Source organism: Periophthalmus magnuspinnatus, chromosome 16 (assembly GCF_009829125.3).
Source record: "Periophthalmus magnuspinnatus isolate fPerMag1 chromosome 16, fPerMag1.2.pri, whole genome shotgun sequence".
Classification (NCBI taxonomy): Eukaryota; Metazoa; Chordata; class Actinopteri; order Gobiiformes; family Gobiidae; genus Periophthalmus; species Periophthalmus magnuspinnatus.
The window spans coordinates 1,084,901-1,109,771 of NC_047141.1; the positions used below are offsets into that span (position 1 = coordinate 1,084,901).

General features: G+C 42.6%; 2 protein-coding genes across 2 annotated transcripts in view; both read left to right on the top strand.

The window, feature by feature from the left end:
• Window positions 1-182: 182 nt before the first annotated feature.
• On the top strand, window positions 183-5,481 carry LOC117383416 (zinc finger protein 333-like). The gene is made up of 2 exons (XM_033980595.2): window positions 183-614; window positions 3,720-5,481. Exons 1-2 carry the CDS (start codon window positions 401-403, stop codon window positions 4,709-4,711), a joined length of 1,206 nt encoding a protein of 401 aa, XP_033836486.1. The 5' UTR covers window positions 183-400; the 3' UTR covers window positions 4,712-5,481.
• An 11,871-nt stretch (window positions 5,482-17,352) lies between these two features.
• Window positions 17,353-24,871, top strand: part of LOC117383418 (atrial natriuretic peptide receptor 1-like) — a 70,859-nt gene continuing 63,340 nt past the window's right edge. The window contains exons 1-2 of the mRNA XM_055227927.1: window positions 17,353-17,423; window positions 20,250-21,038. Coding sequence (XP_055083902.1) covers window positions 20,279-21,038 — 760 coding nt within the window. The 5' untranslated portion in view covers window positions 17,353-17,423; window positions 20,250-20,278. The remainder of the gene's footprint in view (window positions 17,424-20,249; window positions 21,039-24,871) is intronic.

Genomic DNA, 24,871 nt, shown 5'->3' on the forward strand with positions numbered 1-24,871 from the left:
TGTGGTAGATGTGACATTCTGGATGTTTTCAGGCTGATGTTGATCAGATAAACACAAATACAATTGGTCAAGGTGATGAGAGCAGAGTCATAATGTTCAAATGTGAATCACCAATAACTGAGCATGGAGGCATCCACTGTTGGGGGCCCCAGAGACAAATTCAGTTTAGGGCCCCCCTGAAAGCTAGGGCCCTGTGTACGACTTGTGCTGTACAAATAAACCTGCTTTGCCTTGAGTTTGACACCCCTGTTGCAGCCCATCATGCTTTTCGCTGTCACTAGACCTCACGCGAGAACGCAACTTTGAGCGTGATCTCAGATTCCTCTCCGCCTCTTCCTCACCTCGGACCCGGACAGACCGTACTAGAGTAACGGGCCCCGGTGCACCGACAGCGTACGTGATGCAGGAGCCGAACCGAGAGTGTGCGAGCGCGGGGCTGCGCGCTCTGATCACGGAGCGTCATGCCGCTTTTGCGCAAGAGATCTGGGCGCTGTTTGAGCAAACTGTGGCGCAACTGGAGCAACAAGTTCGCGATTTAAGAGCGGAAAACAGAAGACAGCGGCGCCTCCTAGAACAGAGCCAAAAGAGACGAGCCCCGATCAAGACAAAAGCAAGTAAGTCTGGAAAGTAATGTTTTAAACAAATCTCTCTCTGTTTGATTAATTTGTTGATAAAACGAGTTCTCATATTGGCTTATGTCAGATAAATAAACAAAAAAGAGCCAGTCAGATGAATAGATCCAAACAATTCGGATCCCCGAAAAGAGCCAAAAGTGTCATCATTGGTTGATGGTATGGTATGGTATTGTTTTATTTGGACAGGGACAGTGCACAGCAATACATTGACCCTGAAAAACAGGAAAGCTGTATGGTGCCAGGTTATAGCAAAAATGCTCATTTCCATCTGTAGTCCCTGTACAGGCTGATGTTAAACAAAAAAAAACCCTCAAATATGCCCCCCCCCCCCCCCCAGCCATTTCTTTGTCACATGTGCAAACTTTTGAAAACGTGTGCATGTTATAATCTCATTTGGCAAACTTCCACTAATAGCAACAATAAAAAAGCAGATTTTCACTGCCTAGATACTTTTTATACTATTTCAACGTTTTTATTCATGAATAATGCTGTATGCAGCTGTGTTTTTGTTTAGTCTGAAATCAAAGATGAGCTCCTTGGTTTTAGCAGCATTTAAATCCAAAAAGTTGTTGTCAGAGCACATAATAACTTTGTGTTATATTTGAGATGCTGGAATATGAGTTTATAACAGTTCAACAAATCAGGAAAAACTCCAGCACGTACCTTTACACAGAGGGAATGGTTTTCTTCAGAGTCTATGATTTCTAAAATGGCTCCATAGGCTATATTACACTTGCTAGATGTTTGTTGAAGAGACAGAAGTGGATGAGAGGTGAAACAAAGGCCACATGGGGCTTAAAGCGCATCTGACAGGTTTTTATGTTTTTCTAATTCTCACCAGGTTTGGTGGATAGTACCTGTGCTAAATATTTATCATAGTTTTACATCAGTGAAGTGGCAGTTTGTGAAGAAAAGTTGTAAAGAAAAATACAGAAATACAGGAAGTAGAGCTGGTCAGGTGACATCCTGCCCCACTAACGGTCGCACTTCAACTGGAAAACCACATTGCCAAGTTTAGAACTGTTATGGCTTCCAGATGAGCAGAATTCAACCTCAGTGAGTTCCAATGTGAGTTCCATTTCATGTCCTGGGTGGCGGCTGACGGCACGGACGCATCCAGCAACGGCTTGGGCATGGAGTGGGCTGCTGAGCATTTTGATAAAAAAGAAAAAAAAAAAATTATAAAAGAAGAAAAGAAAAAAAAAAAAACCTGAAAATTTAATGATGCGTGTAATTGAAATCAACAATACCAATCAGGTTGTATTTTTTTTCCTTTTATGTGTATGATTACAACAGTTATGTTATTCCTGTAATTTTATTTTGATCATCTTTCTTCCTTTTTTTTCTGAAACGTTTATTCGGGTATGATTTTGAGTACATGTTTTCCATGTGTGATATTTGAATACAAATTTAAGTTGAGTTGATTAAAAATAAATGTGATTTATTGTAATCAAAAGGGGGGAATTGTTATGGCTTTGTTTAGCATGGGAAATTTGTATTGTTATGGATCTCTTTGACCTAACTCTCATAATACCATCTGTTATGTATGTTATGTTGTTATGTCTTTTCTGTGCGTCTAGCGGCCTCCAGCCACTTTAATTAGACTAAACTGGTAAGGTTGTTTTGATGGTATAAATACTCTATACTGTATGTATTTTCTTTTTCAGCTGAGGGCGAGACGACACTGCTAGGGAGACAGCTCTTTGACAATTGTGCACAATTTATTCAATAAACCAGACTTTTGATTCAAGACAACTTCTCTGTTGATTTTTATATCTTTAAGATTTTTTTTACTTTTAGAAATTCCACAACACAACCTCTACAAAAGAATTACAATAAACAGAACTGTTTGCTCCTATCTTTACGAAAAACTGAGAGGTCTCCAAGGACCAAGTTTGTGACACTGATAAACTTCTGTAAAATCATCAACCCTCAGAGCAGAGAGGGTCATCTAAGGACAGAATTTAGATTTCACTCATAAAGATGCTGTTTTTGATAACTTCTGGTTTCATGTATTTTGTAAATTTGTAATTTAAATGTAACAGGCATGTAGAATCACTCACATTGTGGAACTGCACTGTCTAAATGTCCCATGTATGTCTCATGTTTTGCTTACGATAGAAACATTGATTCATGGATTATTATATCATTGTATCATTACAGTTGGGACATTTGCTAGATTAAAAATGATAAAATAAAATACAGTGTTCCCTATCGCGGTGGTTACATTCTAAAAATAACCTGCAATAGGCAAAATCCATGAAGTAGTCAGCTTTATTTTTTACAATTATTATATATGTTTTGCAGCTGTAAAACCCCTCACCACACACTTTATACACTTTTCTGTGCCTCTTTGTCCTGTAGTGTTGATTGAACATTTTTGTAAATTTGTCTCAACACATTCTGTACTGTACAGGAGACACGGCACAGAGGAGACTGATTGACAGTGGCCTTCAGTCCCTTAGCCAATCAGGACGCAGAACACAATGCACATTCAAACACTGTAAAAAAAAAAAAAAAAAGCATGCACACAATATAGCAAGGGACCACTGTGTTACTTTGCTACTTAAAGTTAGGCTGCTCTATTTAAGACACACCTACATATCTGCATCGGGAACACCTCTCAAGACCACTAACTGACATCCAAACTCACTGGACTGGCCACCTTTCATCGCAATCCTCACACGACACCCAAGTGCTCTGTGAAGATGCAACCCTGCCTTGGTCCACTCCTCACCCCAACAGTGAGTGAGCCAAGGGAGACCAGCTAAACACTAGCAGACAAGGAGATATCTTCAAACTCAACCAAGATTCTTTAGCCGATGCACACAAACTCCACACATCACCTTGAAACCATGTCCAACCTGCTGCACTTCTGGTCAATATGCTAAGATCCTGCACTGTGACCAGAGGAGCCGTCTGCAGACTCCCTCCTGGGTCCCTGTATCTAGAATTCCACCTTCAGAGACAGAGAGAGACAGATAGACAGAGAGAGACAGACGGAGACAGATGCACACAGTACACAATAGCTGCTGATATTTTTATTATTCATTAAGTCAACTTTTATTTTCTGTCTTTTTCCAGAGTGCAAATACAAGCCAGAATCCGATGTGGAAATTCTGACAGAAAACTCCTCCGATTCTGAAGATGCTTGGAAACCAAAATGCAGTGCAAATGTGCCCCAAACCGACCAATTAGAGCAGGAGGCGCTGACAGAGAACTCCTCAGACTCTGACCCCAAGGAGGAACCTAAACGCACCATGGAGAGAGAGGGTACTCCACAGACCGAGCACTCCTCCCACTCCTCCCTCTCAGAGGGGCATGAAGATTCAGAAACAAGACCCAAAACGTCAAAGAAACTCCACAATCTCAATCCAAAGAAGGATGCATTTGTGTGCCAAGTTTGTGACAAATCCTTCAGTCACAAATCCGTCCTCAACATGCACGTTTTTGCCCACGAGCGCAGCAGAGACTTTGAATGTTCCGAATGTGGATCGACCTTCATCAGCAGGTACCATCTGGAGTGTCACATGGAGATCCACCTCAGGAAGCGTCCCTCAAGCTGTGAGAGCCATACCCCAGTGCAGTACATGACTGATACTAACACGGAGACAAGGAACCAAAGTCCTCCACCATCTAAAGAGGAACACAGCGAAGAACCAGGCAGAGAATCTAAGAGAGAACGCCATGGAAAGCCTGTGAGGAGCATGGAGTTGGAGGAGGTGGAGGAGCAGGACTGTGAACGTCCTATGTGCTCTCAGTGCAACGGGACCTTCTCCACCATTGGAAATCTACATAAGCACATTCGGAACATTCATAGGAACAAATCCTCCTTAAAGAGCAAACTCCGAAAGAGCCTAGGGTATCGGCATAAGCACTTGACTTGTCCCATGTGTGACAGACGCTTCAAATTTCAGAATCAGCTGAAAAAAACACATGAAGTTGCACACTCATGTCACGTCGCCAAACAGCCGCATACTGATGTTTCCAGACATCCACAGGGCGACGCCAGACACCCACATTGCGACGCCAGACACCCACATGGCGACCTCGAACACCCACATGTTGATGCCTAGCACACTTGTGATGTCGCCTCAAACACATGTGACATCGCCAGTGTCCACACATGCAAGAAAGAAGATGGAAAAGCGGTTTGAATGTAACACATGCCTTAAACGGTTCCGAGATCGTTTCTACCTGGAGGACCACCAGAGACTGCACACCGGAAAGAAACCAGTGTCCAGTCTGTGACAACTCCTTCACCTTTAGAAACCATCACTATACTGAAAACTCAAAACTCTTTCAGCCATACAGCTGGCATGAACTACACTGAAACACAATAATTATTTCTGTGTCTTATGCCCTTCCACCCTCCTGTATCCCTGTGTGTCAGATGCCCTTCCATCCTCCTGTACTGTTAGACTGAGAAGGGGACTGGTCAAATGTCTTTACTTAATGTGCAGATGTTCTGGTGTGCCAGATGCCCTCCCAGATGTTATGTTGCAGTGTAGGAATACTGCTGCTTGGTCTGAGAGACACTTTCTATGTCCACCGGTATTCCAAGCCTGAAGTGCGTCTTGACGGTTTGACCTCATGTGACAGTTTGATTTTGCTGTTTTAAGTTTAAGTTAAAAAAAGAGGGGGGTACAAAGTATCCACATTTAGCAATGCTCTTTAATATTACACTTTTATACCCATGTACAAATGCTGCTGACCAGAAGATCCTCCTTCATACCCACACACATACACACTGATGCACACCATAAAAAATGTAAACACACTCCTCAGGAGTGTGCCTCTGTCCTTTCTGGAGGCGTATAGCTATGAGGAAACTTTACATGTTTAAGACTCAATAAATCCTTCTGACACTTCAGATTCATGGACCTCTGTGATACTTGCACCAGAAACCAGCATCCTTACAGGGTATTATGCAGAATCGTCTTTTAACGTTTCCTCATCAAAAACACATTTGGAGAGGTTTTACATGTCTTCCATACATGTTTGCGCATTTTAGTGATCTCTCCCAGGCCCGATTCGAACTGTGCTATTCTCTGTCCACAAGCCTAAGTCACCCATACTCCATAAATGTATAAAAACTGTAGAAAACAACTTCACAAATCTGATGTGATGTGCAGTAGTTTCATTTGTGGTATGCAGCTGATTCGGTACTCGGTACAGAGAGCAGAGGGGAGATTCAAAGCATCAAAAACTAAAGTGAAACTTATAAAACATGTTAATGTGTTCTTTTAGGTGTTTATATAATACATAAAATTTTCAAAATCACAATTTTATGTGTTAGCAGTTGATATTGCAGAAGAAGTAATAGTAGAAAAGAAGTAATACTGCTCTTAAATATTATTGTATTTGTATTGATTTGATTGCTATTTTTATTAATTCTATTGGTTACAATTTAAAAGAAAGCCTCATACATTTATAATAATGTATAATTTGTTTCGAGTGGTTTGCGGGTTCATGAGGCTTCGTTTTGCCCATCCCTAGTCGATGGAGCAGCTAGTAGAGAGTTGGGTCAAAGGCTGACGTCTTCAAACGGTCGTGAAGAGCTGGGTCAGAGGCTGAGGTGTCCGTACCTGTCGTGGAGACCTGAGTTGGAGGCGGAGGTGCAGGGTGGGTCCAAGAAATAGAATATGGCAAAAAACAGCTGAGTACTATGACCATAATCACAAAACTAGACTGAGCCTAGAGATGTTCGAGTCTGTGATCTCGGAGCAGCGTCGGGCTCATGAACCCGATGGGTTGCGAAGCCCTGATTTGACGTCGGATTCACGTGGCTAAAAATCACGTGTCCATGACATACGAGGCTTCATTACGTCAACACCACGTTTTGAGCTCTGATTGTGCTCTGCTTTGCAGGAAGTTTGAAGGGGGTTGGCTTGTAATTATGTCATAGCTATAAAAGAGTTCAGAATTATTTTCATATTGTGGGTCTTGAGGAGGATTGCTGATGCCACTGCTTATTGTTGTTTGAGAAAGGGAAAGTTTGTTGAGATAAAATTTCAGGTAATAACAGGTAAGATATAGACAAGAGGTAAGGTAATGAAAAGGTAAGCTATCAGGTAAGGTAAAAAAGGTAAGAAAAGTGTAATAATAATAATATATGTAATAGGCTTTGTACCTTGTCTATAGTCTAGGCTTTAGCCCACAAGAGACAGGCCAAGTCCAGGCTATATACATTGATTTACAAAGTCATTTTATATTGTCAGTTTCAGGTAAGTGACAGTGGTAGGCTAGTAGTAGCCAATCAAATAGGTAAGTGACTGTTATAGAAAGGTAAATGAGAGTAAGTGTTCAGGGTTTCAGTTATTGCAGGCCTGCTTAACTGTGAGTATTGTGTGAAAGTTTGAGTGTGAGAGTGATAGTTTGTGTGAAAGTTTAGGATAGGTAAGACAGGAAGGGCTATGGAGGGTCGAGGACAGCCAGCAAAAAGAGTTTGCTCTTATGTATGGGAGCACTTTGACTTGAAACCCCCCACACAAGTAAAGTGCTTAAAATGTGGTCAAGAGCTGGCATATTCCTGCAATACGTCCTCAATGGTTCGCCATTTACACAGGAAGCATCCGGAAACAAATCCAGAAGCAGTGGCTGCTGCATGTGCTTCTGGTGCAGCAAGTCAGCAAGGTATGTAGCCCATGTAGGCAAGGCTATGGAAAGAATTGGTTAAACACTCACTCATAACTCTATAAGTTTATTTATTTTTTTCATTCATTTATTTATTAATTCATTCATTTATTTATTCATTCATTCATTCACGTTTTATCAATTCATTATTTTAAGGCCACCAATCTGAGCTGGATGAGGCACTTCTGGACATGATCGTCATGGACCTACAAGCATTTAAAATTGTGGAAAGTCCAGGGTTCAGAAAATTTGTTCAGAAGCTGAATCCAGATTATGTTCTACCAACATGCCAGGCGGTCAAATCTATGCTGGAGGTTAAATATGCAGAAGTGCAGGAGCAAACAAATAAACATCTTGAGAATGTTGAGACAGTCAGCCTCACAGCAGACATGTGGACCTCCATGAATATGGATGGATATCTCTGAGTAACCTGCCACTTTGTAAATAACATGAAATTAGAAAGTGTACTCCTTGGTGTAGGGCATTTTGGTGTATCACACACAGCTGAAAACATTAAAGATGCTATGGTGGTGCAGTTGGAAAAATGGGGTTTGAGACAAAAAGTAAAATGTCTTATAACTGACAGTGCATCAAACATGCTCCTCTCTGCCAAACTCCTTGGTGTTGCAAACATACCTTGCTACGCACACATTTTAAACTTAGTTGTAAAAAAGGCCCTGGACCAAACACCACCACTGGCAGAAATAAAAACAAAAGCCAGAAAAATTTTAACATTTTTCAAAACCAGTGTCAAAGCCAAGGAGAGACTAACAGAAATCCAACAACAACTAAATAAGCCACAGCACAAACTCCTGCAAGAGGTCGACACCCGATGGAATTCCACCTTTTAAATGCTGGAAAGATAGTTTGAACAGTGTGAACCTGTTGCAGCAGCACTGGCGTCCCTCTCGTCTGAGACCCCCCCCCCCCCCCCCCCCCCCCCCCCTCTCAAACATGGATTATGAGATCATTCAAGAGAGCCTCGGTATACTCGGCCCAATTAATCTGGCATCAAATGAACTGTCTGCAGAGAAAACTGTGTCAACATCAAAAATTATTCCCTTAACAAGAATGATTCAACACAAACTGGCCCAGCGAGCAGTTACATTAGTGCAGTGGTTCTCAAATAGTGGGACGCGCGCGGTGAGATACCGGGGGGCGCGTATGACTCCGCGTATGACACTGTAGTACTGTACGCAGCGCGTACGCAGCAAAGAACAAGAGAGAGCGAACAGATCGTGACACAGGGCAGTGAACAAGAAACATAGGGGGGGCATGATAGAAAATAATTGAGAAGCACTGCATTAGTGCAACCAGCAGCAGTTATGCTCTGTCAGAACCTGCAACAAGCCTTCAGCGTCAAGTGCAATGGAGAAAATGTGAGCATTCTGGCAATGACCACCTTGCTGGACCCAAGATTTAAAACACTGGCTTTTGGGAACCAGACACATGCACAAGAAGCAGTGAAGAGGTTCACAGCTGAGTGCTCCAAAATTATTGGGGCAGTAAGAGCTACACCAGTAACATCTTTATTTTTTTGTTTATAATCATGTCTGACTAACAGTATAGTTTATAACATTTCTTTCATAAATTCTAGGGACCATTACCAGAGGCAGCAGGACTTGCAGAAGCAGAGGAAGGTGACAGTCTGTGAGACTTTCTAGACTGTTGAGTTGGTTTGTATTTCACTTTATTAGCTTTAAAAATACATATAAGCTTAAGCTGTATCCTCATTAACTTGTATTTTTACCTTTAGGTGCACCCAAGTAACAAACAGCACCACGGCTGATGCCACAGTGGAGGTTCAGCGCTACCGCCCAGAGGCCTACCTGCCAAGAGAAGACCCGCTCAAATACTGGGAAAGCAGAAAAGACATTTATCCACATCTCCATAGAAAGACTATCTCCACATCCCAGCCACTTCTGTACCATGTGAGCGGGTCTTCTCTAAAGCTGGAGAGGTAGTGCGACAGAAGAGGAGTAGGCTAAAGCCAAATACTGTTGATATGATTCTTTTTCTGAATAAAAATCTAAAGCATTAGCCCTTATTCACTTTCACTTACAAAAACAATGTTTCCTCTCCCTTTGACTACAAGTTGCATAAGTACTTATGTAGACTTCATTCACAATATTCTTACCCAATAATCCCCCCAGTAGAATGGCAGTTTTTCATTGCACTTTGCTTAAAGTTAATTTCACACATTGTCAATCTACTCTACTCATTCACCAATTCATCATTTATTATTATTATTATTATTATTATTATTATTATTATTATTATTATTATTATCATTATTATTATTATTATTATTATTATTATTATTATGTCAAGTGAACGGAACTTATAGATTTACAAAGTTAAATATCTTTGATAAGATCAAAAGGCCTGTCTAGTGAATGTAAACCCCCTAATGCCATACATATAAATATCCAGCAGATGTCGCTGTTCTAACATCACTCTCTGCTTCGAAACTGTGCCATTTCAAAGCAGGTGTTTCATAGTGATTCAGTGGTTCACGGGGCTTCAGTTTCTCCAACACTAACTGAGCCAAGCAGAACTGTACCATGGAGGATACAATATGGCTGAATGTGCAGGATCCTCAGTCCCTTTGTGCTCCCAAGGTCCAGGCTAGATTGCTCATGGGCTGCAGGTGTGTAGTGGGCGGTGCCAGAGTCTCCGTCCAGCTCCAGGCAAGGACACAGAAGGGAGGGGGAAAGACATCACAGAAACACAGGGATGGACTGGGATCTTGAAATACAGTTAAGTATTCAGAATACAATTGCTCAGTGGCAGGCCATGCATTTGACCCAAGGGCCTTCAGTGACGTTCCACTTACACATTACAACTTAACCTCAACATAGACTAGTCAGTGTCAAAAATAAAAAAAAATAAAAATGCAATTTAAAGATGCCAAACAAAATGGCACCAAAATGATGCAATGTGAGTTTAAACAAGTGTGTCCAATAAACTGCACAATGGTGCAGTTTCATATAAGACACCAACCAGACAACAAAACAAACTAATCTTTGAAAATAAAGTAAACAGATCATTTGCACTTTTTTGACAATAGTCTATACAACAGCAATTAACTGAAAATGTGGCACAGCTGAGATCAAATGAACTTTAGTGCAGTTTTAACTGAGGTGACTTCAATGCACCACATTATTATTAACATTATAATGTCACTTTTTTATTGTGGACCTCTACCTCCCTGGCTGCTGTTGAGCTGCAGGTCCACTCAAGTATCTCCAAACATTTTTAAATGCACCATAGCTTTAAATGCCCAGCCAAAACAACAACAACAGTACAATCTGCAGCTTTTCTCAGAAGCTGTGAGCCATGGGTACCGTTGATAGTTGCTCATCTGGAAATGACAAACAAACCCTTTTCCTTGCTGGGACAGGTTAGCTAGAGCAGAGGTTGGCCGACCTCTTCTCATATTATCCAGCTTTTCGTGAAAGGCCCGTCTTGAAAATGCCGTGGGAAGTATATCTGCAACCAGATCAAGCTCTTCTTCTCCTTTGGCCATTATGGGTTAAAAATACAGCAAGAGCTGTTGGATCTCCAGGTTTAGTTTGACATTCTGCAAACTGACGCCTTTCACACTGTAGCAAGTGCTTATCTGTCGTAACGACTGGCAGGGGGACCAAAGATTCAGAAACTGGGTAACAGTTTAACAATGTTTATTTACAGATTGTACTATGTAAATGAAGGTAGAAGGATCAGACAGTTGAGAGCGAGGTTGTGTGCAGTAGTCCTTGAGTGGATTGTGGGCAGGGGGGTCAGAGATGAAGTAATTCGTGCCGGTCGAAGTGAACTGGGTCAGAGGGTGTGAGGTTCATACCCGTCATGGATAGCTGGGTCGGAGGCAGAGGAGCTGGTCCAGGGAGCAGGATCTGACGAGGAGAAAAAAAAAACATCCAACTTAGTGAAAAGTAACAAATGCAAAACATGAGACTAGGCAAAGCAGAGCTGTACCACTGTGGATACGTCAATGGACCGAACGGGTTTAAGCTGGGACACATGGAACGTAGGGTGGATGCGGAGGGAACGAGGGAGTTGAAGGCGTACTGCAGATAGCCGAAACCTCATGAAACGTTGAACCACTTTGAGACAACTGCACTGAAAATGACACACTGCTTTGAATCATTTGACACAGTCAGAAGAGTGACATCTCCTGGATTTGTCTGTAATGCATTTGTGTGGATGTGACGTAAAGCTTTTGTGAACCTCACCCCTTCCTCTAACCCCCATTCCCCTTTTCTGTGACTTTTGTCTGGATGAATTTTATCACCCGATAGTCGAACCTCGGATTCAGGAGGAGCAGTGTGGTTTTCGTCCTGGTCGCGGAACACTGGACCAGCTCTATACTCTCCATCGGGTCCTTGAGGGTTCATGGGAGTTTACCCAACCAGTCCACATGTGTTTTGTGGATCTGGAGAAGGCATTCGACCGTGTCCCTCGTGGTGTCCTTTGGGGGGTGCTCTGGGAGTATGGGGTCCGGGGCTCTTTGCTAAGGGCTGTCCGGTCCCTGTATGACCGGAGCAGGAGCTGTGTTCGCATTGCCGGCAGTAAGTCAGACCTGTTCCCGGTGCATGTTGGACTCCGCCAGGGCTGCCCTTTGTCACCGGTTCTGTTCATTATATTTATGGACAGAATTTCTAGGTGCAGCCAGGGGCCGGAGGGGGTCTGGTTCGGGAACCACAGGATTTCATCTCTGCTGTTTGCAGATGATGTTGTCCTGATGGCTTCTTCGAGCCAGGACCTGCCGTTGGCACTGGGGTGGATTGCAGCCGAGTGTGAAGTGGCTGGGATGAGAATCAGCTCCTCCAAATCCGAGGCCATGGTTCTCGACCGGAAAAAGGTGGTTTGCTCTCTCCGGGTGGGTGGTGAGTCTCTGCCCCAAGTGGAGGAGTTCAAGTATCTCGGGGTCTTGTTCACGAGTGAGGGAAGGATGGAGCGTGAGATTGACAGGCAGATCGGTGCAGCGTCTGCAGTGATGCGGTCGCTGTATCGGTCCATTGTGGTAAAGAAGGAGCTGAGTCCAAAGGCAAAGCTCTCGATTTACCGGTCAATCTACGTTCCTACCCTCACCTATGGTCATGAGCTCTGGGTAATGACCGAAAGGACAAGGTCGCGGATACAAGCGGCTGAAATGGGTTTCCTCCGCAGGGTGGCTGGGCGCACCCTTAGGGATAGGGTGAGGAGCTCAGTCACACGGGAGGAGCTCGGAGTAGAGACGCTGCTCCTACACGTCGAGAGGAACCAGTTGAGGTGGCTCGGGCATCTGCTTAGGATGCCTCCTGGACGCCTCCCTAGGGAGGTGTTCTGGGCATGTCCCACCGGGAGGAGGCCCCGGGGAAGACCCAGGACATGCTGGAGGGACTATGTCTCTCGGCTGGCCTGGGAACGCCTTGAGGTCCCACCGGAGGAGCTAGAGGACGTGTCCGGGGTGAGGGAAGTCTGGGAGTCCCTGCTTAGACTGCTGCCCCCGTGACCCGGCCCCGGATAAGCGGAAGAAAATGGATGGATGGATGGATGAATTTGATCACTTCCATTTTATTTTTATTCTCTTATAACTTGTTTATTATGAAATTGTTTTACATTATTTTGTGTCAACTTGTGTTTAAATTAAGTTGCTTTTCCCACTTTGGCGGAACTCATGTTTTTAAATGTGCTATACCAATAAAATGGCTACTTTCTAATAAAAAAAAAAACAACTTTTCAAACTGGTGTCTTTGTGTCCTATACTTATATGTTTGTATTAGTTTTACTCTGACTTGGCCAACTAAAGAGTTTGCAGCTACAGAGGCATTTTGGAAAAATTGGAGAATAAAATGATGTGGAAGTAACTGGGATCGTTATTGTGCAACTGTAGTTTTTCTGAAATTGGAACATTTTTGGAAAAGGTGTCAGGGGTGTGAGTGGGGGAAATGTGAGATAAGGTATTTGTAAATTCTGGCTTATTAAGTCAAAGTGCTCCCATGCACATGACCGTGCTCTTTTTGGTGGCAATAGCTTGTTGTATCTTACCTGCTTTAAGATAAACTTTCCCTTATTGAATAACTAGTATAGTGTTGTGTCAACAAAATCTCCTCCTCTTCAGACTCTTTTAAAGCTCTGACACAATTACAAGCCACCCGCATCAAAATTCCCGCGAAGCAGCTTGAAACTGTAGCTCGACATGTATCTGACACTTCTGGCGTAACGAGGCCTCGATTTGACTGGTCACGTGATTTTTTTTTTTTGTTTATCATGAAGGGCCCCAAAAAGCAAGGAGAGAGTTTCTGAGAATCTGTCTTTAAAGGGATATTTTTAGAGGAGGGCCAAACTGACTGACCTGGCTGATATTGATATTGTTTGTGTTGCTCAATGATATAACTCTGTGATGCGAAAACGAGTAGCGTTTGATCCAGCCCCGAGTCTGATTGGTCCATATTGGCCAGATCATTCTGTCATAACGACTGGCAGGGGGACCAAAGATTCAGAACTCAGGTAACAGTTTAACAATGTTTATTTACAGATTGTAATATGCAAATGAAGGTAGATGGATCAGACAGTTGAGAGCAGGGTTGTGTGCCGTAGTCGAGGTAATTCGTGCGGTCGAACTGGATGGGAGGGTGTGAGGTTCATACCGGTCGTGGAGAGCTGGGTCAGAGGCAGAGGAGCTGAGCGGGTCCAGGGAGCAGGATCTGACGAGGAGAAAAAAAACATCCAACTTAGTGAAAAGTAACATGAGGACAATCTGGCGCTGAGTGTCAGGTCCTCGGGCCCCTTGTCCTTCCCAGGTGCAGCTTGTAGGTGTGCATGGGAGGAGCACGAATCTCCGCCCAGCTCCAGGCTCTGACACAGAAGGGAGGGGGAATACAGCACAGAACACAAGGCGGACTGGGATTTTGACAGTTTGTTTTTTTCTTATAAATCTCATCTCACAGTGATATCTACCTCATGTGTTATTCACATGTGTGACAGACCAGTGCACTGCCGTTCACTCAGCAGGATTTCAATTATTCAAACTGCTTTGTATCATAAATAATCATGTTCAGTGTTTCTCCAAATGACTCTGAGAATGCTGCTGACAAAATGTGCTTTTATTGGTTTCAACTCATTATGAAATGCTTCTAAAAATAAGTCCTGGTTTAGACCAAGTTTATTTTAGGATGGTTTAGTCTTGATTTAGTTCTTGTTTGGTCCCGGTATAATCTTAGTTTAGTCCTAGTGTAATATTAGTTTAGTTCAGATTTAGTCTTGGTTTAGTCTGAGTTTACTTCAGTTTTAATCTTGGTTTAGTTCTTGTTTAGTCCTGGTATAACCTTGGTTTAGTACAGGTGTAATCTTGGTTTAGTCCGGGTTTAGTCTTGGTTTAGTTCTTGTTTAGTCCTGATAAAAAAATTTTTTTTAGTCTTGGTTTAGGAATGTCTGGTGTAGAGGCCCAGAAGACAGTGGAGATGGTCAGAGGCAGTGTACATGGTCAGAGACAGTGGACATGGTGAGAGACAGTGGACATGGTGAGAGACAGTGGACATGGTCAGAGACAGTGGACATGGTGAGAGACAGTGGACATGGTCAGAGACAGTAGACATGGTCAGAGACAGTGGAGATGGTCAGAGACAGTGGACATGGTCAGAGACAGTGGAGATGGTCAGGAGACAGTGGAGATGGTCGGAGACAGTGGACATGGTGAGAGACAGTGGAGATGGTCAGGAGACAGTGGAGATGGTCAGGAGACAGTGGACATGGTCAGAGACAGTGGACATGGTCAGTGACAGTGGAGATGGTGAGAGACAGTGGAGATGGTCATAGACAGTGGAGATGGTCATAGACAGTGGAGATGGTCAGGAGACAGTGGACATGGTCAGAGACAGTGGACATGGTCAGAGACAGTGGAGATGGTCAGAGACAGTGGAGATGGTCAGGAGACAGTGGAGATGGTCGGAGACAGTGGACATGGTCAGAGACAGTGGACATGGTCGGAGACAGTGGACATGGTCAGAGACAGTGGACATGGTCAGGTGCTGTCTAAATCCATTGAGTAATTATTTAAAAATAAATGTCTCATTCCATTTCAGAGCAGTGATACAGAGTGTGATTTTACTGTTTTATGAATGGCTTTATGTCGCATCATACTGCACAAGAACATTCCCTGTTTGTGAATTGTGTTCGAAAAAATAAAAAATAAAACTTCCTCTGATTCTGACGCGTCATATGTCAGGAGCTTCAGCAGATGGCGCCACAGTGTAGCACCTCACGTGTTCAGGCTGAACGCGCGTGGATCCCAGGTCATTATGGAACTTTACGGTTTTATTTTAATTTTTGAATGAAACCCTCGCCAAAAATTTTATTTTCTGGATCTCAGGCCTCTGCTGTTTAGGTACAGTCCAGTTTAAACCTGGTTAGTCCTGGTTTCAGACTTGGTTTAGACCTGTCTTAGTCCCTGGTTTCGACCCTGGTCTAGTCCTGGTTTAGACCTGGTTAGACCTGGTTTAAATTCGCTTAGTCCTGGTTTAGACCTGATTTAGACCTGGGTTTAGTCCTGGGTTAGACCTGATTAGACCTGGTTTAGTCCTGGGTTTAGTCCTGGTTTAGACTTGGTTTAGTCCTGTTTAGACCTGCTTTAGACTTGGTTTAGTCCTGGTTAGACTTGGTTTAGACCTGGCTTAGTCCTGGTTTAGACCTGGTTCTAGTCCTGGTTTAGACTTGGTTTAGACCTGGTTTAAATCTGCTTAGTCCTGGTTTAGACCTGGTTTAGACTTAGTCCGACCTGGTTAGTCTTGGTTTAGACCTGATTTAGACCTGGATTAGTCCTGGTTTAGTCCTGGTTTAGACCTGCTTTAGACTTGGTTTAGTCCTGGTTTAGACTTGGTTTAGTCCTGGTTTAGACTTGGTTTAGTCCTGGTTTAGACTTGGTTTAATCCTGGTTTAGACCTGGCTTAGTCCTGGTTTAGACCTGGTCTAGTCCTGGTTTAGACTTGGTTTAGACTTGGTTTAGACCTGGTTTAAATCTGCTTAGACCTGGTTTAGACCTGGTTTAGACCTGGTTTAGACCTGGTTTAGACCTGGTTTAGACCTGGTTTAGACTTAGTCCAGACCTGGTTTAGTCTTGGTTTAGACCTGACTTAGACCTGGATTAGTCCTGGTTTAGTCCTGGCTTAGACCTGCTTTAGACCTGCTTTAGTCCTGGTTTAGACCTTGTTTAGACCTGGTTTAGACCTGGTTTAGTCCTCATTTAGTCCTGGTTTGGTCCAGATTGAGTCAGAGGGATCAAATTTCACTGATTCGATACTAAAAGCTTTTACCCCCAGCTTCAGGCCATCCTCCCCACACACTAACACACACACCAGGACTAAGTATACCAACGGACTAAACACAGGTCCTTCATCCAGGGCTTCTACACCAAGGACTAAACCAGGGACTAAACCAGGTTTAAAAAAACATATCTTAACCAAGGTCTAAACCAGGTCGAAACCACATCTAATCCAGGTCTTATCCAGGCCTAAACCAGAGGAGTGTACTATAACCTAGCTTTAAAACCATATCTAACCAAGGTCTAAAACCAGGTCTAAACCAGGGTCTAAACCAGGTCTAATCTCAGGTCTAAACCAGCGACTACTAAACCATCTTTAAACCATAATCTTAACCAGGTCTAAACCAGGACTAAAACCAGATTAAATCAGAATTAAACCAGGTACTTCCCTCCTCTCTCATTGGCTCCTCCCTCATGTTCTGTTCCCTTCAGGGGCAGACGTTCCTTCAACAGCAGCGGCTCTCTCTGCTCCAGGCTCCAAAACCAGGTCTAAACCAGGACTAAATCGGAATAAAGCAGTACTAAACTAGGAATAAAATCAGAACTAACCAGAACTAAACAAGGCTAAAGCAGAAATGAACCATGGCTAACCAGACCAGAATCCTGTCGCTGTGGATTTAACTGTCTCTTCTTAAACCATGTGGATTACAAATGTCAGGATACCTTATTTTTTCTGGATTATTTTTTTTGCAACTTGTTTAAAAAATATATATTTTTAGAGGAATTTTGAAGCATTTGAAACCAGTGAGAAGAAACCATCCACGAATTTTTTATTTTTTTTTACTGGAAACCTGGATTTAATGAAGTCTAAAATCCGTGACTTAAATGTGAGCTCTTTGTAAATCTTGGTAAGGGGATTTAAAATTCATATTTTGCATAGATTCTATTTATAACAGCAATAATAAAAATACTAACCCAGGCAAAAACCAATAGAAAGATGAGAATGAAACAGAAATCTGCCTTAAATGTGCTCAAAGATGTTAAGTGGAGTTTGAATACGGGATAGGATTTAAACAGGACTAAAGCAGGACTAAACCTAGACTACATCAGGACTAAAGCTGGACTAAAGCGGGACTAAAACAGGGCTAAAGTAGGACTAAAGTAGGTCTCAAATAGAAGTAAACCCGCACTAAACCAAGGACTAAACCCGGACTAAAGCAGAACTAAAACAGGACTAAAGCAGGACTAAAGCAAGACTGAATCAGGACTAAACCAGAATTAAACTAAAGAAACAAGAAAATATGAACAGTTTGTTTCTGAGACAGACTTTGGAATGTTAGGAAAAACAAAAGTTTAACCAGACTGAAAACCAGAATTTTCTATCCATTTGAGATAAAGAGAGTGGATTTCACAGAAGAATATGTGGCCTGAGCGTAAAAGGAGAGGTGAGTACAAACTCATAATCCAGTGAGTTTAGCAGAATGATTATAAAGTCATGTCACCATTTTCTAAAAGCCGGATCACTATTTCAATTTGATCACGATTCATGCAGACTTCATATTTATACTGCATGTATAAGCTCAAGTCATCTGCATCTCTTCAACATTAATAATAATAACAATGCATTAGTCTTATATGGTGCTTTTCCAGATGCTCACTCAAAGTCACCATTACTCATTCACTCCATGGTGGTAAAATACTGCTGTAGCCACATTTGACCTGGGGCAGACTGACAGAAGTGAGACTGTTAATCTGCACCATCAACCTCTCCAACCAACAACACGCACACACCACATTTATACAAGGCATCCCACTGTGGCAAATTGTTTTACCAAGTACTGGCCAGGCCCAGACCTGGTTTAATCCTGGTTTAGTCCTGATTTAGTCCTGGTTTAGTCCTAGTTTAGTCCTTGTTTAGTCCTGATTTAATCCTGGTTCAATCCTGGTTAAATCCTTGTTAAATCCTGATTTAGTTGTAGTTTAGTCCCTGGTTTAGTCCCTGTTTAGTCATGGTTTAGTCCTGGCTTAGTTTTGGTTCAATCCTGGTTTAATCCTGGTTTAGTCCTGATTTAGTCCTGGTTTAGTCCCTGGTTTAGTTTAGCCCTGGTTTAGTCCCGGTTTAGTCCTGGTTTTAGTCCTGGTTTAATCCCTGGTTTAGCCCTGGTCTAATACTGGTTTGGTGCTGATTTAGTCCCTGGTTTACTCCTGATTTAGTCCCTTGTTTAGTCCTGAGTTTTGTCCTGGTTTAGTACTGGTTTAGTCCAGGTTTAGTCCTGGTTTAGTCCTGGTTTAGTTTTGGTTTAGTCCTGGTTTAGTTCTTGTTTAGTCCTGGTTTACTCCTGATTTAGTCCTGGTTTAGTCCGGTTTAAGTCCTTGTTTAGTACTGATTTTGTCCTTGTTAGTTCCTGGGTTAGTTTAGTCCTGGTTTAGTCCTGCTGTAGTCCTTGGTTTATTCCTGGTTTGGTTCTGATTTAGTCCTTGGTTTAGTCCCTTGTTTAGTACTAGTTCAGTCGTGGTTTAGTCCTAATTTAGTCCCTGGTTTAATCCGGAGTTTTGTCCTGATTTAGTCCAGGTTTATTTCTTGTTTGGTCCTGGTTTAGTTTTGGTTTAGTCTTGGTTTAGTCCCAATTTAGTCCTGATTTTTGTCCTGGTTTAGTCCTGGTTTAGTCTTGGTTTGGTCCTTGTTTATCCTGGTTTATTATTGGTTTAGTGCTGGTTTAGTCCTGGTTTAGTCCTGCTTAAGTAATTGTTTAGTCCTCATTTAGCCCTGTTTAGTCCTGGTTTAGTTTTGGTTTAGTCCTGATTTTGTGCTTCTTTAGTACTGCTTTAGTCCTAGTTTAGTCCTGGTTAAGTCCTTGTTTAGTCCTGATTTAGTCCTGTTTCAATCCTGGTTTAGTCCTAGTTGAGTACTTGTTTAGTCCTGAGGTAGTCCTGGTTTCGTCCAGTATTAGTCCTGGTTTCGTCCTGATTTAGTCACTGGTTGAGTCCTGGTGTAGTCCCTACAACAGGACTCAACCAGTGACTATATTAGTCTTAGTTTATTCCTGATTTAGTCCCTGGTTTAATCCCGAGTTTTGTCCTGATTTAGTCCAGGTTTATTTCTTCTTTGGTCCTGGTTTAATTTTGGTTTAGTCTTGGTTTATTCCTGATTTAGTCCTGATTTAGTCCTGGTTTAATTCCTGGTTTAGTCCCTGGATTAGTCCTGATTTTTGTCCTGGCTTAGTTCTGGTTTAGTCCTGGTTAAGTCCTTGTTTAGTCCTGGTTTAGTCCTAGTTTTGGTTAAGTCCTCATTTAAGGCTGTTTAGACCTGCTTTAGTCCCCTTTTAGTCCTAGTTAAATCCTGATTTAGTCCTGTTTCAGTTCTGGTTTATTCCTGCTTAAGTCCTTGTTTATTCCTCATTTAGGCCTGGTTTAATTTTGGTTTAGTCCTTCTTGAGTCTTGGTTTAGTCCTGATTTAATCCCTGGTTTAGCCCGGGTTTAGTCCCTGGTTTAGTACACATTTAGTCTTGTTTTATTCCAGGTTTAGTCCTGGTTTAATCCCTGGTTTAGTCCTGGTTTAGCCCGGGATTAGTCCCTGGTTAGTACACATTTAGTCCTGTTTTATTCCGGGTTTAGTTCTGGTTTAATCCCTGGTTTAGTCCTGGTTTAGTCCTGGTTTAGTCTGGGTTTAGTGCTGCTTTAGTCCTGTTTAAGTCGATGTTGTTCTGTGACATTTCTCATTGTCTCTCTTCAGCTTGTTGAATAATTGACGTCTCTGAGACCATGGGCCCCCTGCGAGGCCCCTCACTCTCCCTTCTCCTGCTGCTCCTCCTCGTCTCTGCTCAGTGTCGCAAACTCCGCCGGCTAACGCGCAACCACCCGCCCCACCCTCACACCCAGCCCCAGAGCCAGCCCCCCAAACCCAACATCACGCTGGCCGTTATCCTGCCACATAGTAACACCAAGTACCCGTGGGCGTGGCCTCGTATCGGCGCTGCCATCGACCGAGCCGTGTGTACAGTGAACTCTGACCCCCGGCTGCTCCCGGGTCACCTACTCACGTACGTGTTCAAGTCAAGTCAAGACAAACACGGGATCTGCTCCGAGTCCATGGCGCCTCTGATGGCGGTGGACCTAAAGCTGGGGTATGACCCCTGGGCATTCATCGGGCCCGGCTGCTCCTACGCTGCGTCGCCAGTCGGGCTGTTCGCTGGGCACTGGGATGTTCCCATGGTAACTGCGGGCGCGCCGGCTGTGGCCTTCTACGGCGGTGTGTACCCGTCCATCACCAATACCGGGCCCACCCACAAGAAGCTGGGCCGCTTCGCGCTGCGTCTCTGTGAACACTTCGGCTGGAGAGAGCATGTCATGCTCGTCTTCAGCGACAACAAGGTGGACGACCGGCCGTGCTACTTCGCCATCGAAGGACTGTACACAGAACTGCAGGGCATCAACGTCACTCTGGAGGAGCTGGTGTTTGAAGAGAACAAGACGCCCATCAACTACTCCAACATCCTGAGTAACATAAAGAATGAAGGACGAGGTATGAAACAAACATGTTACATATATGTCGTATATGTTATATACTCCAACATCTTGAGTAACATACAGAGGGACGAGGTATGAAACAAAACATGTTCAGTTCTTAAATGAAGAAGTGGCTTGAATGAGCAGCGAAACGCCTTCACTCCTACAACTTTTTGTCCAGTTGACAAATTTGACTTTTGCTTTTACTATGGCTCAAACCATCAGATGACTCCTGCAGTTTAAACTCGTTTATTTGCTGGAATAAAAATTTGAACCTAAATAGACCTACAAGGACTGAATCAGGTGAATATCAGGAATATCTGAAATGGAACTTTCTGCGTGACATTTGAGATCTGCTGTAGTCCTGATGTTTATGGCTCATAAATCAGACCAATGCAGTGCTCATAACTTATCACATTTACTCAAGTAACTTGTTGATAAGAAAGTACTTATCTTATCTTCTTCTAAGAATAGTTTTCAGACCCTATACTTTTAACCTTACTTGAGAAATATATTGTATGGATATATATATAATATATTTTTGGAAGTAGCAGTACTTTTACTTGAGTAAAAGTTTTGGCTTTTCTCACTGAGTAAGTGACAATAGCTTTGTGTCAACAATCTGAAATTATTTGAACATTTGCGTTTCTTGTAGCGCTCTTTCACATATGATTTAGTTTGGCTTATTTTTGTGTCTTTGAAAATACCACATTTTGTACATTATTTCATGTTTTGTCTTTCACATTCACTTTAAATTATAAATCAGATGTTACATTCCCAAAGTTTTCTCTTTAAGTTATTTTTACTTGAGCAGTAGTTTCTTCAAATACTTGTTTTACTCTTACTTGAGTAATTACTTGGACCACTACTTTGTACTTCTATTTAAGTCATATTTTTTTTGGCCACTCTTCTGCCCTCTGCTTGAATTATGGCTAAAACTTCAAATACTTTTTGCACATATCCCAGTGACCACAAAGTGATTGAGACATTAAAATTCAGAGCTGGAACAGCTCCAATTTCTTGAAGGTTTGAACTTTACGTGTGTTTTTCTGAGTGAGGAAAATGTCTCTGGCCTGGACTCCAAAGGAAAACAATCTATGCAGGCATCCAGTCTATTATACCAGGAACACAGAGACCATGCAGGCGTACAGTCCATTATCATATAAACACAGAGACCATGCAGGCATACAGTCCATTATCATATAAACACAGAGACCATGCAGGCATACAGTCTATTATCATATGAACACAGAGACCATGCAGGCATACAGTCCATTATCACAGGAACAAAGAGACCATGCAGGCGCACAGTCCATTATCACAGGAAAAACAGGGCCATGCAGGCAGACAGTCCATTATCACAGGAACACAGAGACCATGCAGGCATACAGTCCATTTTCACAGGAACAACAGGACCATGCAGGCGTACAGTCCATTATCACATGAACACAGAAACCATGCAGGCGTCCAGTCTATTATACCAGGAACACAGAGGCCATGCAGGTGTCCAGTCTATTATACTAGAAACATAGAAACCATGCAGACGTACTCTCCATTATCACAGGATCAACAGGATCATGCAGGCACCCAGTCCATTATCACATAAACATAGAGATCATGCAGGTGTCCGGTCTATATACCAGGAACACTGAGGCCATGCAAGCGTACAGTCCATTATCACAGTGACACCAGGGTCATGCATGTGTACAGTTCATTATCACAGGAACACAGAGACCATGCAGGCATACAGTCCATTATCACAGCAACACCAAGGCCATGCATATGCAAAGTCCATTATCACAGGAACAACAGGACCATGCAGGGGTACATCCCGTTATCACAGGAACAACAAGACCATGCAGGCAAACAATTATCACAGGAACAGTAAACAGTTCTGGTTTAGTCTTAGTTTAGTCCTTGTTCAGTCCTGATTTAGTCCTTTGGTCTAACCAGGTCTAAACTTGAACTAAGTGGAGCGGAGGGTTTGAGGTGAGCAAAAGTGTGATTTTTGGCCTGGCTTATGTGTTCTCAGCTGCAAGCTCTTTTAGCTGTTCATCTTTCTCAATAATTGCACAAATGAGTTTCACAATATTTTGCAGATGTTTGGGTTGAAGTTTATTTGAGACCAAAACTAGAACCAGGAGAGAAAACACAGGTCCTTCACAAACTCATTCAGAATGTTGAAGAACTGTATGTTTCCTGCCTCTTACTGTCATAAAACTGTACTACAGTCACAACTGACCCTGTGTGTCCAGAGCTTTAACCTGCAGATAGACACATATGCAAGTGTGTCTCATTCTCAATATATGGACAGGCCTCATGTGCTAAGCTGCAGAAGCTGCACTAGCACTGATTCATGTCTATGTAATTCCTCAATCATCCAGGTATGATCCATAGCAAAAGAAAAAATCAATCCTGTCACTGGAAAAAAGTTTTACGGTAAAGACAGTAAACATTTTATAAAACAAGGAAAACAATAGTGCTAGGCAGTACGCTAATACAGTAAGTGTGAGAGCACCCATTAGGGGCCTGAAGTAATTATGTAAAATATGATTCAGGCACAATTCACACTTAGTGTAGCTCATTAGACCTAGCCAACAAACAGAAACTGTAAATAAACAGGTGTGTAAGATCTTTTTTTCACATGTTGATAGATTTGCCCCACTGTATATATACATATACATACCCCCCCCCCCCCCACACACACACACACACACACACACATATAGATCTACAACAAGTTGCAGGCTGTTCTCCTTGAGCATCTGGCTATGTATTAAGAATAAATCAGCTTTACAACTGTTATCAGAAAAAGCAATATTTGATTTGAACATTGTACCTGGGGACATAAAGAGGATATGTTTATGTCATTTAAAAACTAAATCTTATGTACTATTCCTTTAAGAAAAAGAAAGGCTTTTCTTCAAATTACAATGGAATAAGAAACAGTGAGGAGTTAAACTTGTGGAGATGTGATGTTTCCCTGATGAAACATGGCTCCTCTGACATTCAAAATGAGGAGTGAAGTTTGAGCATTCTCCTGACATGAAAAGAACAATCTAGAAGCACAAAAACACTGAGTATCATGCTCATATAAGGACTGAAACATGTCCGTAACAGGACTGAAACGTCTCAAATGTTTGAATATCAAACAATCTGCCATAACAGTAAAACCACTGAGCTCTGACATGGGCCTTCTGTGAGAGAGACCAGGACTAAAGCAGAACTGAAACAGGACTAAAGCAGGACTAAAACAGGACTAAAACAGAACTAAAGCGGAACTAAAACAGGACTAAAACAGGACTAAAACAGGACTAAAGCAGAACTAAAGCAGGACTAAAGTAGGACTAAAGCAGGACTAAACCAGGACTAAAGCAGGACTAAAGCAGGACTAAAGCAGGACTAAAACAGGACTAAAGCAGGACTAAAACAGGACTAAAACAGGACTAAAGCAGGACTAAACTGAGGACTAAAGCAGGACTAAATCAAGTTTGAACCAGTTTTAAACAAGACTAAACCGGGACTAAATCAGGTACTAGACCAGGCCTAAAATAGGGACTAGACCAGGACTGAATCAGGACTAAACCTTATCTGATAGTTACTGTAGACTGGGAAGAGAGATTAAGGAGATTTAGACCTGGTTTAGACCTGGTTTAGACCTGGTTTAGACCTGGTTTACACCTGGTTTACACCTGGTTTACACCTGGTTTACACCTGGTTTACACCTAGTTTAGACCTGGTTTAGACCTGATTTAGACCTGATTTAGACCTTTTTTGGACCTGGTTTAGACCTGGTTTAGACCATGTTTCATTGCATTCCTTCACATATTTGTTGACGTTGTTTCGCTG